We start from the raw sequence: 13,300 nt of genomic DNA, 5'->3' as shown, positions 1-13,300 counted from the left end.
AACTCTGGAAGATTTCTCGCCCTTCGTCTCCGCCTGGTTAGGCTCGATGACCATGAGGAAGAAGATTCAGCAGAGGCGAGACACAATCCAGACCGATGATCTGAAAAGCATAAGGACCTTTGTCCCATCGACGGTGAGGCTGAGCAGAGGTTATCGAAGATGGGGTTCGCCGGACTTCAAATCCTTCTGTAGTCCATAAATAACATACCTTCGTCTGGATCTGGGTTAGTAGTTAGGGTTTGGCGATGTTGCAAAAAGGGGAAACCAAGGGAAAAAAAACTTGAACAATAAAGCTAATTAGACAAAAAGAACAGCAAAACAACAGAGGGGTCGAGATTCTCCGATGCTGACGAGCTAGATCTCTACCAACGTCGGAGAAAAAAGGAGGTAATGGGGCCTCATAATAGTGCCTGGGAGAGAAGGGTTATTAGGGCAAAAAATTTTGAATCCTCTTCGATTTATGTTTTTTAATATACACTCAAAACAAAACTATATTTTTGTCAAACAATTTCCTCAAACTGAATACCATATAGAAACCCCATACCTCCAGATCTACACACACCCTAAAAGTCAAAGTCATCAAGCCTATCGGTAGTTCATATTCACCAAGCCAACTTGAATTGTTTTTTTTGTCACCGAATAAATACACAAGAATATTTGAAATTTAGGATTCGATCTTATTACAAATGGTTACATGTTTTCCAAGTTTTCCACAATATAATATTACAAGATAAAATCATATTCAACTTTTTTGGTATATGTGTTCGCCGATAGTTCCGACGTCAACCGAGGGTCCAACTGCAACCGGTGGAGTCCTCCCACATTCTCCAAGACACTTTAGACACTCTGCAACAATGGAAGTGGGTAGACAATGCTTATGGCACTCCAACTGGCACTCTTTGTCCGACTTTGCATCCCCTCCCATAGTACTTAACGATGTTAGTAGCATCGTAATCCACACCACACTCATGATTTTCATCTTCATTTTGTTTTTTCTGCTTCTTATTTGTTTTTATTTTTTTGTAAAATAGATTCTATAGGTCTATTATATTTTTGATAGATTTAAGATGTATCTATCTATATGTAGACATTTGATATGTGACCATATTTATACTTAGTATGAGTTATTGGTTTGAGATTTAGATAGAGTTTTAAAGACTTTAAATATTACGTAGAATCTATTGTTATTAGATTAAAGTTTTATTAGATTATGCTAAAATTTAGTGTTATTAGTTTGTGATTTGTAAAAAGTCATTTAAAATCCTAACAAATGTGGATTATTGGATTCAGACTTTTATAAAGTCATTAAAAGTTTAGTGTTATTCAATTAAAAACAAAAAAAATCTAGAATTATTAGTGAATTCAATTATTATGTTATTGGTTCATGATTTTATACACTTTCTTCACAAAATAAAGTCATGGAAAGTATCACAAAAATACACATATTGTTTGGAGCATTATACAAGATTTAAGAAAATTAATCAACAAAACTATAGAATACTTTCTTGCAATCCTTAAAAATCTTTCACTTATTCACTTTTGATGATTTTGTCGAAGTTTTCAAAATTCTTTATTAATTAGAATCCAATAATATCGCGTTAGTAAAAGTATGTTATTTTCTTATTTACAAAGGATTGATATATTTATTTAGACAAATATTTAAAAATGGTGATTTAATTACTGACAACTCATAATTATCAGTATATATCTAAATGTTTTATATTTTTACATCCAGGTTTTTTATTATTTATATCTTCATGTCTATGATATAGAGTAGAGTAGATTTTACAACTCATAATTATCAGTATATATCCTTGTTTTGAGATTAACATGTCTAAACTTACCACTATAAAAAAAAAAAATCCTAAAAGTGGTATGAGTTTCGTGGATTTCTTTTTGGCAAATATATAAATTTTGGAAATTGCTTTGACAAGTAAATTGTAATTTTAGCTCGCTCTAAGCTCCATAGCAAAATTAGCTTTATTAGAGAGAAACAGTCCCACATCGGAACTTTGGTTTTTCAAGTTGCTGTATATAATAAACTAAAAGGCAAACAATAATAGGCTGTGTTCGAAAAAAGGAGAGATGGTTGGCATCTCCTCTGACAGAGACGGGATTTGACCTTCGGGTCTTTCGAACACATCCGGTTAAGGCTCTTCACCCTCGTGGTGAATCTAACCCAATTTTTTTTGGGCTTTTATTTCTATCATTGGGCCTCTCTCTCTCTGTACTCAATTTCATGCTAATTCGAACTTCCAATTTCTTTTTCTTTTTTTTTTTTTTCTAATCGTGTTTCTAGAATCAATCGATACATCACTTATTTGGATCAACAACATCTTATATAGTGTAAACACAAACATCCCAAAGTCAATGCTTTCCTACTATTATTTTGAAACACAGTTTATGGACTAAACCTTCGTTTTGTAAGAAATTACAAGAGTATGCCATTGAATCTATAACCAAATAATATATCTTCATTAAGGGTAAAAACGAAATTTTGTTCATATCCTAAACGGATAAACACGCGGATCCCGGGTCGGATCTTTTAAAATGGCTTTTTCACGTCTAAATAATAAATAAAACCAATACATTGTGTATTTTGCTGAGAAAATTCTAATAGCATATTGGTCCAATGAAGCTCAAATATTCCGGAAGGTGCCAAGTTCGATGCACCTTAGCTACAATTTTTGTTGTTTCCAATAGTTATCCCACTACGATTTTTTTGAGAATTAGTGAGGAAATCTTATTTCCACAAATAAGCGGATTACACAGATCAAATATAGCACTTGCCATATATGCTTCCAAAACATGAATATTATAGTTTCCATGTATGCTTCCAAATATAATTTAAATTATTTAAATTACCATATTCCCATAATATTACCTTTAAATTTGATCTTGATATCTGAGTTTCTTACAAAAATATAGGAATGTATATAATTTCAAAATCCCGAATATAACTGATTCCGTGATTAGTTGTTTTATCATTCATATTTAGATATCTTCCTAAAATTTCACGCATAATAGATTCAGGCATTTTTTAGTAAGTTGTTACTAATATTTCCATACTATCCCATTTTTCATTTCTATATTTTAACGTTTTAAAGTAAATAAGATTTTTCTTTTATTTGTTATTCAAATTAAATTCGTATCCTATTTTCATGATTGATTCGTATGAGTGATTTCATTCCATATACGTAAGATATTCTTTAACTAACAATATATATACGTTGACTATTTACTCAAATTATAATGGTATATATATTCGATTTCATATGCCTCTAAAATTTCGAGAAATCTGTTGTAGTATAGCTTTGCATTCAATCAATTCATTAATTACCTATCAAAATATATTTTCATAATCCCGCTTAACTTGGTAGCAGTTCCAAATTTGATAAACTGGATTAAATGCGTGTGCAAATTATTGAAAAAAATTAGAAAACCTACCCCTTATTTAAAATCTATATATACCCTCCTATTCCTGACTCTTCCATCACCGGCTCACATTCGCAATTTACTTCCTACTCCACTTATATCATATTAGCAATTTACAGATGTTGATCTTATATGCGAATGTGAAAAAATGGTGAGTAAGATCAGTTTTTTTTTTTATTGTATGTTATGACATTCAACCATTAGCACATAATCATGCTTTTACATTGTCCGGATTATCTTTAATAATATGTTATTGTGTGTGTGCAGGTAACTTGGTAAATGGTAAATGGTTGCTGTCGAGGTCCAACCATATTATAATATCCAACACCATGAGTTAGAAAGGTTCGGTTTCAATTATCGAAACATATATATACAAATGTTTTCATAGTTAGACAGAAACATGTTTTCATAACTCTAATGATATCTTATATGAATGCATGTGGTTTTAGTATTTTATTTAGCAAGTACAAACTAACTAAGCAACCCAACATTTTAAAAAAGATTGCAAACGAGGTGACAACAAAAAGCATAAACGTAGTTAAGTTTCATTTCCTATTTAAAACTATGTTGGTAGTTTTTTTTGTTTAGGTTATATTTTTCTTATTATTTCTTTGTATTTCTCTTGAACATAAGCAGACAAAATTCATGAAAAAGCCTAATATACCGAGAGGTGATAAAGATGAAGACCACAACAACAAAAAACGTCAACAACGTCGACAAAGTTTTTGCTAATTATAATAATATATAAAAAAATTAAATTATTATGGTTTATATGATTTTTAAGGTATGCTGTCACTGTGGAAGCAGGGATGTGTGAGTCGAGGAGCCAAAAATTTAAGGTGAGTCGTGAGCGAAGATAACTATTTCAACCTTTGTCACACCAAATGTTCCCCCGATAGTAATTGCGACGGATGCCTTTGATGTTGCTTCTGCCAAAAATTTGGTCATTCCAATCATATATCAAATTTAGTCAACTATTTATTAAGCAAATTTATCAATAAATTTATCTTCTTCCTGCTTAGTGTGTGTGCATTTGTTCTATAAACACTAATAATATTTGTCCCCTATTATCTCTTGGGTATTAATAATATTTGTCTGTAGTAACAAATTAACTTATTAAATTTTAGTTCATGTATCTATCGTAAGCAAATAAATATATATATTCGCATAACAAATTAACAACCAAGTGAGTCAATAAACAAAAGTTTATGTAAAAGTTGGCTTATTTGGCTTTGTTAGATCTTTGCTTATTCAAATTATCTTTGCACATCCTTATTCAAAGGATCAAATCAAGAACATGACATTGTTTCAGTGAGTTGCTTATTCAAAATAATTTAGTTAAAAGGATCTTTTTCAAATTATCTCAAATTATCTTCCAAGTATTAAAATCTAATTGACTCACTTGGTTAATTTGAATAAGCAAAGATCCTTTTTCAAATTATCACATTATTTTGTAGGGTACTTGGAAGTTGGAATCTAATTTCAACTTTTAATTTAATTATTTAATTATGAGTATTCACTTTACAAAACATGACATTGTTTCGTAAATAATTGCATGTTAATGTTGTTGATATCATGACTATTTAATTAATCTACAAAAGGTAAACACATATATTTGCTATTTTTTGAATTCAGATTAACGAGCTGGTCTAACTGACCCATATAATTTTTTTTTTTTATCTTTGCATCCAATTCTATCGATGTTTATTTTCGAATGGGTGAATGTCTTTTAACTATTTTAATAATAATTCAACTTTTAAAATTTGAAAATTAATTTAAAAACACATTTGCATTTAATGGGATTTTGTAGATTTTGTAGTTAAGGAAATAAATATTAATTTATATTTAAACATACTGTTTTCGTATATTCTGAAAATCAGGAATCAAAGATCATTCTTTTGACTAGCCTACATTATTTAGACATTTTTCAACCAGCTATTTTGTTATAGATATGGATAGTTTCAACATTTAAATATAAAATATATATATTCCTAAAATAAATCTTATAAGTTTTTCAATTATCAGATTCATATTAAAAAAGAAATATGACAATAACGAATTACTTTGAGACAGGTATATTGAGAATTTTGTATACTTTTGAAAATTTTGAGAATTTCTTAACCAAAATTTTTTAATAAATATTGTTTAAAAGGTAATTATTTCAAAAAGAACGGTTATAGGACACAAAATTTTTGGCAGTATGAAATGGACAAAACGGGATAGGACGAGACTATATGACATGTAAAAAACTACTTTAAAATGGGTATTTTGAGAGTTTGTGTATTTTTAAAAATATTTTGAGAGTTTTTGAGAATTATGATCTACTAACTATATATAAATTAAATATTCAAATAAAGATTTTATGTAATTCTTCTACTTTTTTTAGCCAAACTTTTTTAAAAAATATTGTCTAATCGAAAATTATTTAAAATAGTAAAGTTATGGGCATAAAATATGTTTCCAAACTCAAATATGATATTTGGGTTAACACCCTTAAACAAACTGTGAGAATTATTTTTAATAGTTTAGTATACACGTGAAAAAAACACGGGCTCTGTTTGGTTATTATGGATGAATTGCCAAAAATCATATATTTTCAAATTTAATTATCCTCGACACGGGTTGCGATATTCACATATAAACCAAAATATTGACAAAACACCCAAATAGTGGCCAACTAATTTCAATAGAAAATACTAACAGCATCTAATTAATTTTTTAATTTCTAAACCATTTTTACATGAAAAAATATCACAATGTGTTGTATCCCGAGATAGTACTTAGAAGACATTAAAAGTCTTAGTGGTTGATGAGTTTTTGTGTATTGTGTTGCCCATACACAAATATATTATATTTAAAAGTTGACTATGGGACATGTAATCAACTAATTTGGAACGGGTACTTTGAAAATTTTGGGTACTTTTGAAAACAGTAAGATAGTTTTTGAGAATTATAATTTTTTTAGATAGTTTAAACCAACTAATTTTTTTAGATAGTCAAAATGAGACATAGACAATTTCCGATAACCGTTGCTTTTGCAATGACTATCAACAAAAGCCAAGGTCAGTCACTCTCAATTGTTGGGTTATATTTGCCTAGACTGGTTTTCACTCATGGCCAGCTATATGTAGCGATGTCCCGTGTAAGTACTAAATCAGGATTGAAAATTCTCATTATGACCCAAAAGAAAAACCTCAAAAAAAAACAAGGAATGTTGTCTTCAAAGAGATTTTCCAAGACATTTGATTCATCTTTATGGATACTTATGTAAGACTCTATTTTTATTTTGTTCCCACTTTTTAAAAATTTATATATATGTTCTTCGTGTAAATTATTTGACATAATCTTATGTTTTCTTTTGCAGGTTAAATTTCATAATATCACCCATCCAATAAATTTATAAAAAATTCTTATTCATGTACTCCAATAAATAATTTTTATTGCGTACTTCCATATTTGCATTTTCATTCTTTTTATTTATTTCTTATAATTATTATATTTAATATTCTACCATTTTATTATTTCCAATTATTTAACCATGTTTATATATATATATATACTATTAGAGAAATTTAAAACTTATTACATTCATTATATTCTTGATACATCTTTTAAAATCTTATTGTACATTATTTTAAAATTTAGTAGTAAAAACATATTTCTTATAAAATATGGTTGAAGAAATTATAGTAAAATACAAAATTATATAAAAGAGATATAACACAGCAGCTAATACAGGAGGATACAGGAGAGAGATTATTACATATGGTGGGAAGTGGAGTATAGAGACCAGAGGTAATTAGATATGAATAGAAGGGTTTCGGATTCCAAAGTAAATACTCATGTAAATTATACTATCAATATAAAATAACTAACATAGATGTAACTCATACAGTATTAAGAATTTAAAAATATAATAAACGTTTTTGCCCGTGCTGTAGCACGGATTATCACCTAGTCTTATACTAAATAAAAATCAAGAGACGTAGGAACTAGATACACATCCATAAACGAGAAGCACGTCGAATGATTACTATATACAATTCCCTTGAAATTAGCAAAAAAGGAATATTAAAGTAATGAAAACACGCATCTAAATATTGTCTTCTAGTACTACTAAACACGCTTAATAATAAAATCGATTATGCTTTTTTCACAAACATTAAAAGACTCAAAATACAAAAGCCAACGCCCCTAAAAAGTCAGGAAAAAAAAACTAATCTATGTCAACTAAATTGTAACAATCGTGAAACAAAAACATTACTACTCGAGGGAGTGAATAAGCTCTTACGTATGTTTAAGTGGTGAGAGCATGCAAGAACATCAATTAATTTTAGATTCATGAATCATGATAGTACTACAATCAATGATACGTGCCAAAAATAATCAAAAATATGATGACTTATTGGGGGAGAAGGATGATCTAGAAGCACTTGACTTTTTAAGAAGTGTGAAATACTAATCCGTAAAACACTTGCTCAAATCCGGTACGATCTGCAAGATATCATATTTAAACCGCTCCTCCGTGTTGACAGCAACAACAACAACAACAACACAGCCTCTCATCCCCATATTAAATAGGGGACTTATATTTTGAACCACTCTGAGGACAACGTGACGTTTTAAATTAAAAGCACAAAATCCTTTTTACTATAAATCACAAAAAGAGTATATGCTACAGAACAGGTCAATCAAGTTTTGTTCTGTTATAAAACTAAGGACTTGTTTCTAAAACAAAAAGCTCAGATTTTTTTTCAAGTCTTGCAAAATCGTCACGATGTTAGATCCTTCTTCAGCTAAATCCTCCAATACCCATTTGTGTTTTCCAAGTATACCCAATGATCACTCAGATTCCGGCGTCAGTTCGCCTACTTTGTGGACAAAAAGTCCTCCGAGGAGTCCTTTTCACCGGCCGGAAGATTACTGGAGCCTTTCGCCTGATTCTAAAGCACAGGCTATAGCTCGTGGTCAGCGAGAGCTTATGGAGATGGTTAGTAAGATGCCCGAGTCGTGTTACGAGCTTTCGTTGAAAGATCTTGTTGAAGTGAAGGTGAATCAAGAGAATGAACGGAAGGTGTTCGATGAATTGCCTGAAAGAGAAGATAAGCCGAGTAAGGTTATTAAGAAGACGAAGAGTGATAAAAGGATTGATCCGAATAGGTCTGGAGGAGGATTCGATGGTGGGTTTCTTCTTAAAATGATGTTTCCGGTTAGCTTAGGAGGTAAGGCAAATACGACCAAGAAGAAGAAGAATAAGAAGAAGAAGAAGAAGCAGAAGGGGGAGGATACGGTTAAAGATTCTCAGGTTTCACCAAGACCTTCGATCTGTGATGAGCTTGTGAGAGAAGAGGATAAAGAGTGGTGGAATAAAATGTCTGAGTTAAGCACAAAGATGAGCGGTAGTAGCGGTAGCAATAGTAGTAATAGCCTAAGGTATGTTTTCAAAATTTAGAAATGAAAGTTTTTATCTTTAATGCTTCTTGGATTTGCTTTTGCTAATGAGATTTGATGAAAACTCTTAGTTGTTCTAGTTTTTAAAAATCATTTCATTTGAGTATGCTTTATGTTAAGCTTAGATCATCTTAAATCTTAATTGTTGTCATTGTGTTAAGCGAACTGTTTCTGTGATGCTTTTTTTTGTTTGTCTCTCTTCATCACGTGAATCTTTTAATGAGCATGTTGGTTGTATGAATATGTTGTTGTCGATGTCAAGTTGTAGATCTTTTGACAAAGATTGTGAATGTTGATTGAAGCCCCTTACCTTCCCTGTTACTCATGAGTCTATGTAGATTATATATATTCTAAGATAGTTGAGATTCAGGACTATTTGTCTGAATGATTCCTAGTCGCATCATTGAAAATTTTGGGGTTTTGATGTGAAAGTGTTTTGATGCAGGGGTGGAAAACGTAGCTGCTTACCTTTCCTCTGGAAGGCACATTCAAAAGAGTGAAATAAAGCTTTCTTGGTGTAAGAAGCAGAAGCTTGATTAGAAACACAACACTCGAGTGTGTTGTTTGCATTCTATAAATCTTCGGAGGGAATGGTTTTAGAGAACGAAGATGATCACTCTTCTGATAAATTATTTCTATATATTTTTTTGCTTCTGTAAGCCTTAATGTATCCTCCTTTTTGGATACGGTATTGTTAGTAATGTAAATAGAGATTAATGTGCACTGATTGGTGTTTCAATTCTGCGATTTTGAATTCGAATGTATAGTGTGTTTATGATCCTACTTGATTTTTTAAAACCTTTACTTATAAAAAGCGTAAAAAATAAGTAATAATAAAGCTACATAATAATAATCTTTGCCTTAAAAGGAGCGTTGTTTGGTTCAAAAGACTAAAGAGAAAGCTTTGATGTGAACTAATTGGTAGAATGGTCCCATTGTGGACTTATGAACACGGTAGAATATTTGTGTTGGGAGTTTGTTGTTCTGTCCAAAACGCGCGTCTTGGGGAAACGCGTTTTAATGCGGTTTGGGATTCTAAGAAAAGTCAACAATGAAAAAATCAATTTGGGTTTTGATATTAGGAAAATTTCTTGGTATATACTGTAGTTGCTATTATTCGCTAATAATGATCATTACTTACGACCTAAAACAACTTTATTTTATACTTTTTTACTAATGATAATGAAAAGTATAATTAACAAATTAATTAAGATTATTTTCCTTTTTAATTTCCCTGTCACCGACTGGTAAGTTTAGCATATAGTGAGACAAAAGAAGCCAAAACACAAAAGTCTTTTTCGCATCTGGCAAAAATAAATAGAAAGAAGAACAAAAAAAAAAAAAAGAGAAGTCGCAGTTGATTTATATGGGCGGCTAAGGCTGATGATGACCTGACTCCGATCGTGTTCGATTACAAGTTTTGATTTTTCCGAGAACCCTTATAATTATTTGGTTTCATCTTCTCGATCTTGATACGCACAAATCTTCGCTTGGCTTATCATCTCTTCTCAAGTTAGGACAGGTTAAAAGGTCTTTGCTTTTGTTTTGGTTCAATTATGGTTTCTGTTACGTTTGTATTTCTCTTGTTCCTTGTTCTCCAGATGTATATACATTATAGGTTTTATTTGAAGTTCCTGCTTAGACTTTGATTCTTACTTTCTCAGTTGTTGTGTCTGGCTTAATCTGTCATAGGAATCTGTTTAAGAAGGCAATTTTGCAATTGAGATTTGGTTTTTCTGACAATTGAATGCTTCTGACTTCGTGATCTGCTCTAATTACAAGCTGGTTTGTGAATTGTGATAGTCTTTGTTTTGTTTTCAAGAGTCTGATCCCAGTTGTGTTTGATAAAGTGTTTGATCTTTCTTGCTTGTTCTGTCTGTAATTAAGAGGTTATATAATTAAGTGTTTATATACTTGTAGGTTACTTGGAACTTTAGGATTTGATTGAAAAGAGATCTTTCAATGGCGAATAACGCGGCTGCTTGTGCTGAGAGAGCTACCAATGATATGCTGATTGGTCCTGATTGGGCTATCAACATTGAACTCTGTGACATTATCAACATGGATCCTAGGTAAAGTTGTTTGAAAAATGATAAGAGTTCTTCAGCACTGTATTTGAATCACTGATACCTGATAGAGTCTAGGGCTAGGACGCTTAAAGCAAAGTATTGAACTTGTTTTGTTTTTTGTAGTCAAACAAAGGAAGCAGTGAAGGTGCTCAAGAAGCGGTTAGGAAGTAAAAATTCTAAAGTGCAGATTCTTGCCCTTTATGTGAGTGTTTATTTTTTACTCATTGTTGGATACAATGCTTTGTTTTTGGTTTTGTTCATTGTACTGATCTTCTCATTCGTGGATTCGCTCAGGCTTTGGAAACTCTGAGTAAGAATTGTGGCGAGAGCGTGTGCCAGCTCATTGTTGACCGTGATATTTTGCCTGATATGGTCAAAATAGTGAAGAAAAAGGTTTTTACTTACCCATCTCTCACCTTATATATGAGCTCTATTATCAAATCTACTTAACCTGGAATTTTATCAACTAACTTATGCAGCCGGACCTGGCTGTGAGGGAAAAGATACTTAGCTTATTAGATACATGGCAAGAAGCTTTTGGTGGAAGCGGTGGAAGATTCCCTCAGTACTACAATGCTTATAATGAACTCAGGGTATAGTACTTGAACATTTTATTTGTATAGTAATATTAGAAATCAAATTTTTGATAATCGTTTTTGCCTTTTGAACACTTTAGTCTGCTGGAATTGAATTCCCACCTCGAACGGAGAGCAGTGTACCGTTCTTTACTCCACCTCAGACTCAGCCTATTGTTGCTCAGGCTGCGGCATCAGATGAAGACGCTGCTATTCAAGCCTCTTTGCAAAGTGATGATGCTTCTGCACTCAGGTACACTCGTCTTGTTTGAATTTCCTGTTCGACGTTCTCTTTCTATCAAATCATTTTGTTTGCTAAACTAGCCTTTTAATTGAGTATCCCTTGTCTCAAACATGTTATAAACTTTAGTTTCTTGACTTTTTCAGTTTGGAAGAGATTCAAAGCGCTCAGGGATCAGTTGATGTTTTGACGGACATGCTTGGGGCTCTTGATCCAAGTCATCCAGAGGTAGAACAATATTACATGTTTTAGATTAAATGGCTCTGTTGTTTGATCTGATTTGTAACACTCACTGTTCTAATAATGCTGTGACAGGGTTTAAAGGAAGAACTTATAGTTGATTTGGTCGAGCAATGCCGTACTTATCAAAGACGTGTAATGACTCTGGTGAACACCACTTCGTAAGGATTCGTTTCTTTCCTCCTTCATCCTCTTGTTGTTTCATCCATTTGATAAATTTTGTTAATGGTGAAAGAGACTCTTTTATTTTTTTCCAGAGATGAGGAACTTATGTGTCAAGGATTAGCACTGAACGACGATTTGCAGCGTGTTCTTCAGCACCATGATGATAAGGCAAAGGGAAACTCTGCTCCTGCAACAGCTCCCACTCCAATTCCGCTTGTTAGCATCAATCATGATGAGTCAGATGAGTCAGATGATGATTTTGCTCAGCTAGCTTATAGGTAATTCCCATTCCTTGCTCATATCAGTTGATTTCCAAGACTTGGATTGCCAAAATTTATTCAACTCATCTCTGCAGGTCGAAAAGAGAAAGTGTACGAGGGACTGGATCAGGGAATTTCAACCCTATTCTTCCTCCTCCACCACCATCTATGAGGCCAGTACATGTTGAATCTGGCACTATGGACTTCCTCAGTGGTGATGTCTACAAACCTCAAGGAACCTCAGAGAGTGTAAAGCCTCCGAGTACTTCCCAATCATCACACCTGGACTCTTCCGCTCCTGTTTTCGATGATGAGCCAGTTCCCCAGAGCAAATCCCCTGAGCAAGCTTTGTTCACCAAACCAGTTTATGACCAAACTGAGCAATTGCCTCCTGCTCCATGGGATACTCAGGAAACAAGGAATACTCAGGAAACAAGGAAGTATCCAGCATCAATGTCTGCTAGAACCAACAAGAGGCCAGATTACTTCCAGCATAATGTTCCCCAGCAGTCAAGCAGTGGCTCTGATTCTTCATACGATGATCTTGTGGGACAATCCCGGAATCTCTCTCTGAATCCAACAACATCTGCTGCTGCTCCTGTTACACCACCAAAGAAAGATGATAAACCAGAGGATATCCTATTCAAAGACCTGATTGAGTTTGCAAAAACCAGGACATCATCATCTTCTACCTCCAAACCCAACAATCAGAATAACAAACCGTTTTGAGACAGAGCTTGCGGTTGTTGCCTTTACTATTCATTTTTTCTTCATTTGTGTTTGTGTTTTCCTTTGATTGAACATGGATGATAAATACCGTGTTTCTTTTTTTAATCAAATAAATAATAGTGCATATATAAAGAG

At 32.5% G+C, this 13,300-nt stretch overlaps 2 protein-coding genes and 1 non-coding gene across 3 annotated transcripts; all 3 read left to right on the top strand.

Annotated features, from left to right (window-relative positions):
- Window positions 1-2,066: 2,066 nt before the first annotated feature.
- On the top strand, window positions 2,067-2,190 carry LOC147923435 (U6atac minor spliceosomal RNA). Its single transcript, XR_015587978.1, has one exon. It is a non-coding gene; the product is annotated as a U6atac minor spliceosomal RNA (small nuclear RNA).
- Window positions 2,191-7,974: 5,784 nt separating this feature from the next.
- Window positions 7,975-9,669, top strand: LOC104756498 (uncharacterized). The gene is made up of 2 exons (XM_010479101.3): window positions 7,975-8,868; window positions 9,332-9,669. The coding sequence occupies exons 1-2, from the start codon at window positions 8,213-8,215 to the stop codon at window positions 9,384-9,386; spliced, it is 711 nt and encodes a 236-aa protein (XP_010477403.2). The 5' UTR covers window positions 7,975-8,212; the 3' UTR covers window positions 9,387-9,669.
- Window positions 9,670-10,182: 513 nt separating this feature from the next.
- LOC104756496 (TOM1-like protein 3) lies at window positions 10,183-13,297 on the top strand. The gene is given in 13 exon segments (XM_010479099.3): window positions 10,183-10,416; window positions 10,807-10,958; window positions 11,079-11,157; window positions 11,250-11,348; window positions 11,435-11,548; window positions 11,632-11,783; window positions 11,918-11,999; window positions 12,087-12,172; window positions 12,269-12,454; window positions 12,532-13,141; window positions 13,143-13,198; window positions 13,200-13,227; window positions 13,229-13,297. Coding segments are annotated over 12 exon segments (1,620 nt in total). The 5' UTR covers window positions 10,183-10,416; window positions 10,807-10,848; the 3' UTR covers window positions 13,247-13,297.
- The last annotated feature ends 3 nt before the right edge of the window (window positions 13,298-13,300 follow it).

This window comes from Camelina sativa, chromosome 17 (genome assembly GCF_030686135.1).
Source record: "Camelina sativa cultivar CO46 ecotype springtype chromosome 17, ASM3068613v1".
In the NCBI taxonomy this organism is placed as follows: domain Eukaryota; kingdom Viridiplantae; phylum Streptophyta; class Magnoliopsida; order Brassicales; family Brassicaceae; genus Camelina; species Camelina sativa.
Note: the sequence above shows the minus strand (reverse complement) of the source record. Positions and strands in the feature narration are given on the sequence as shown.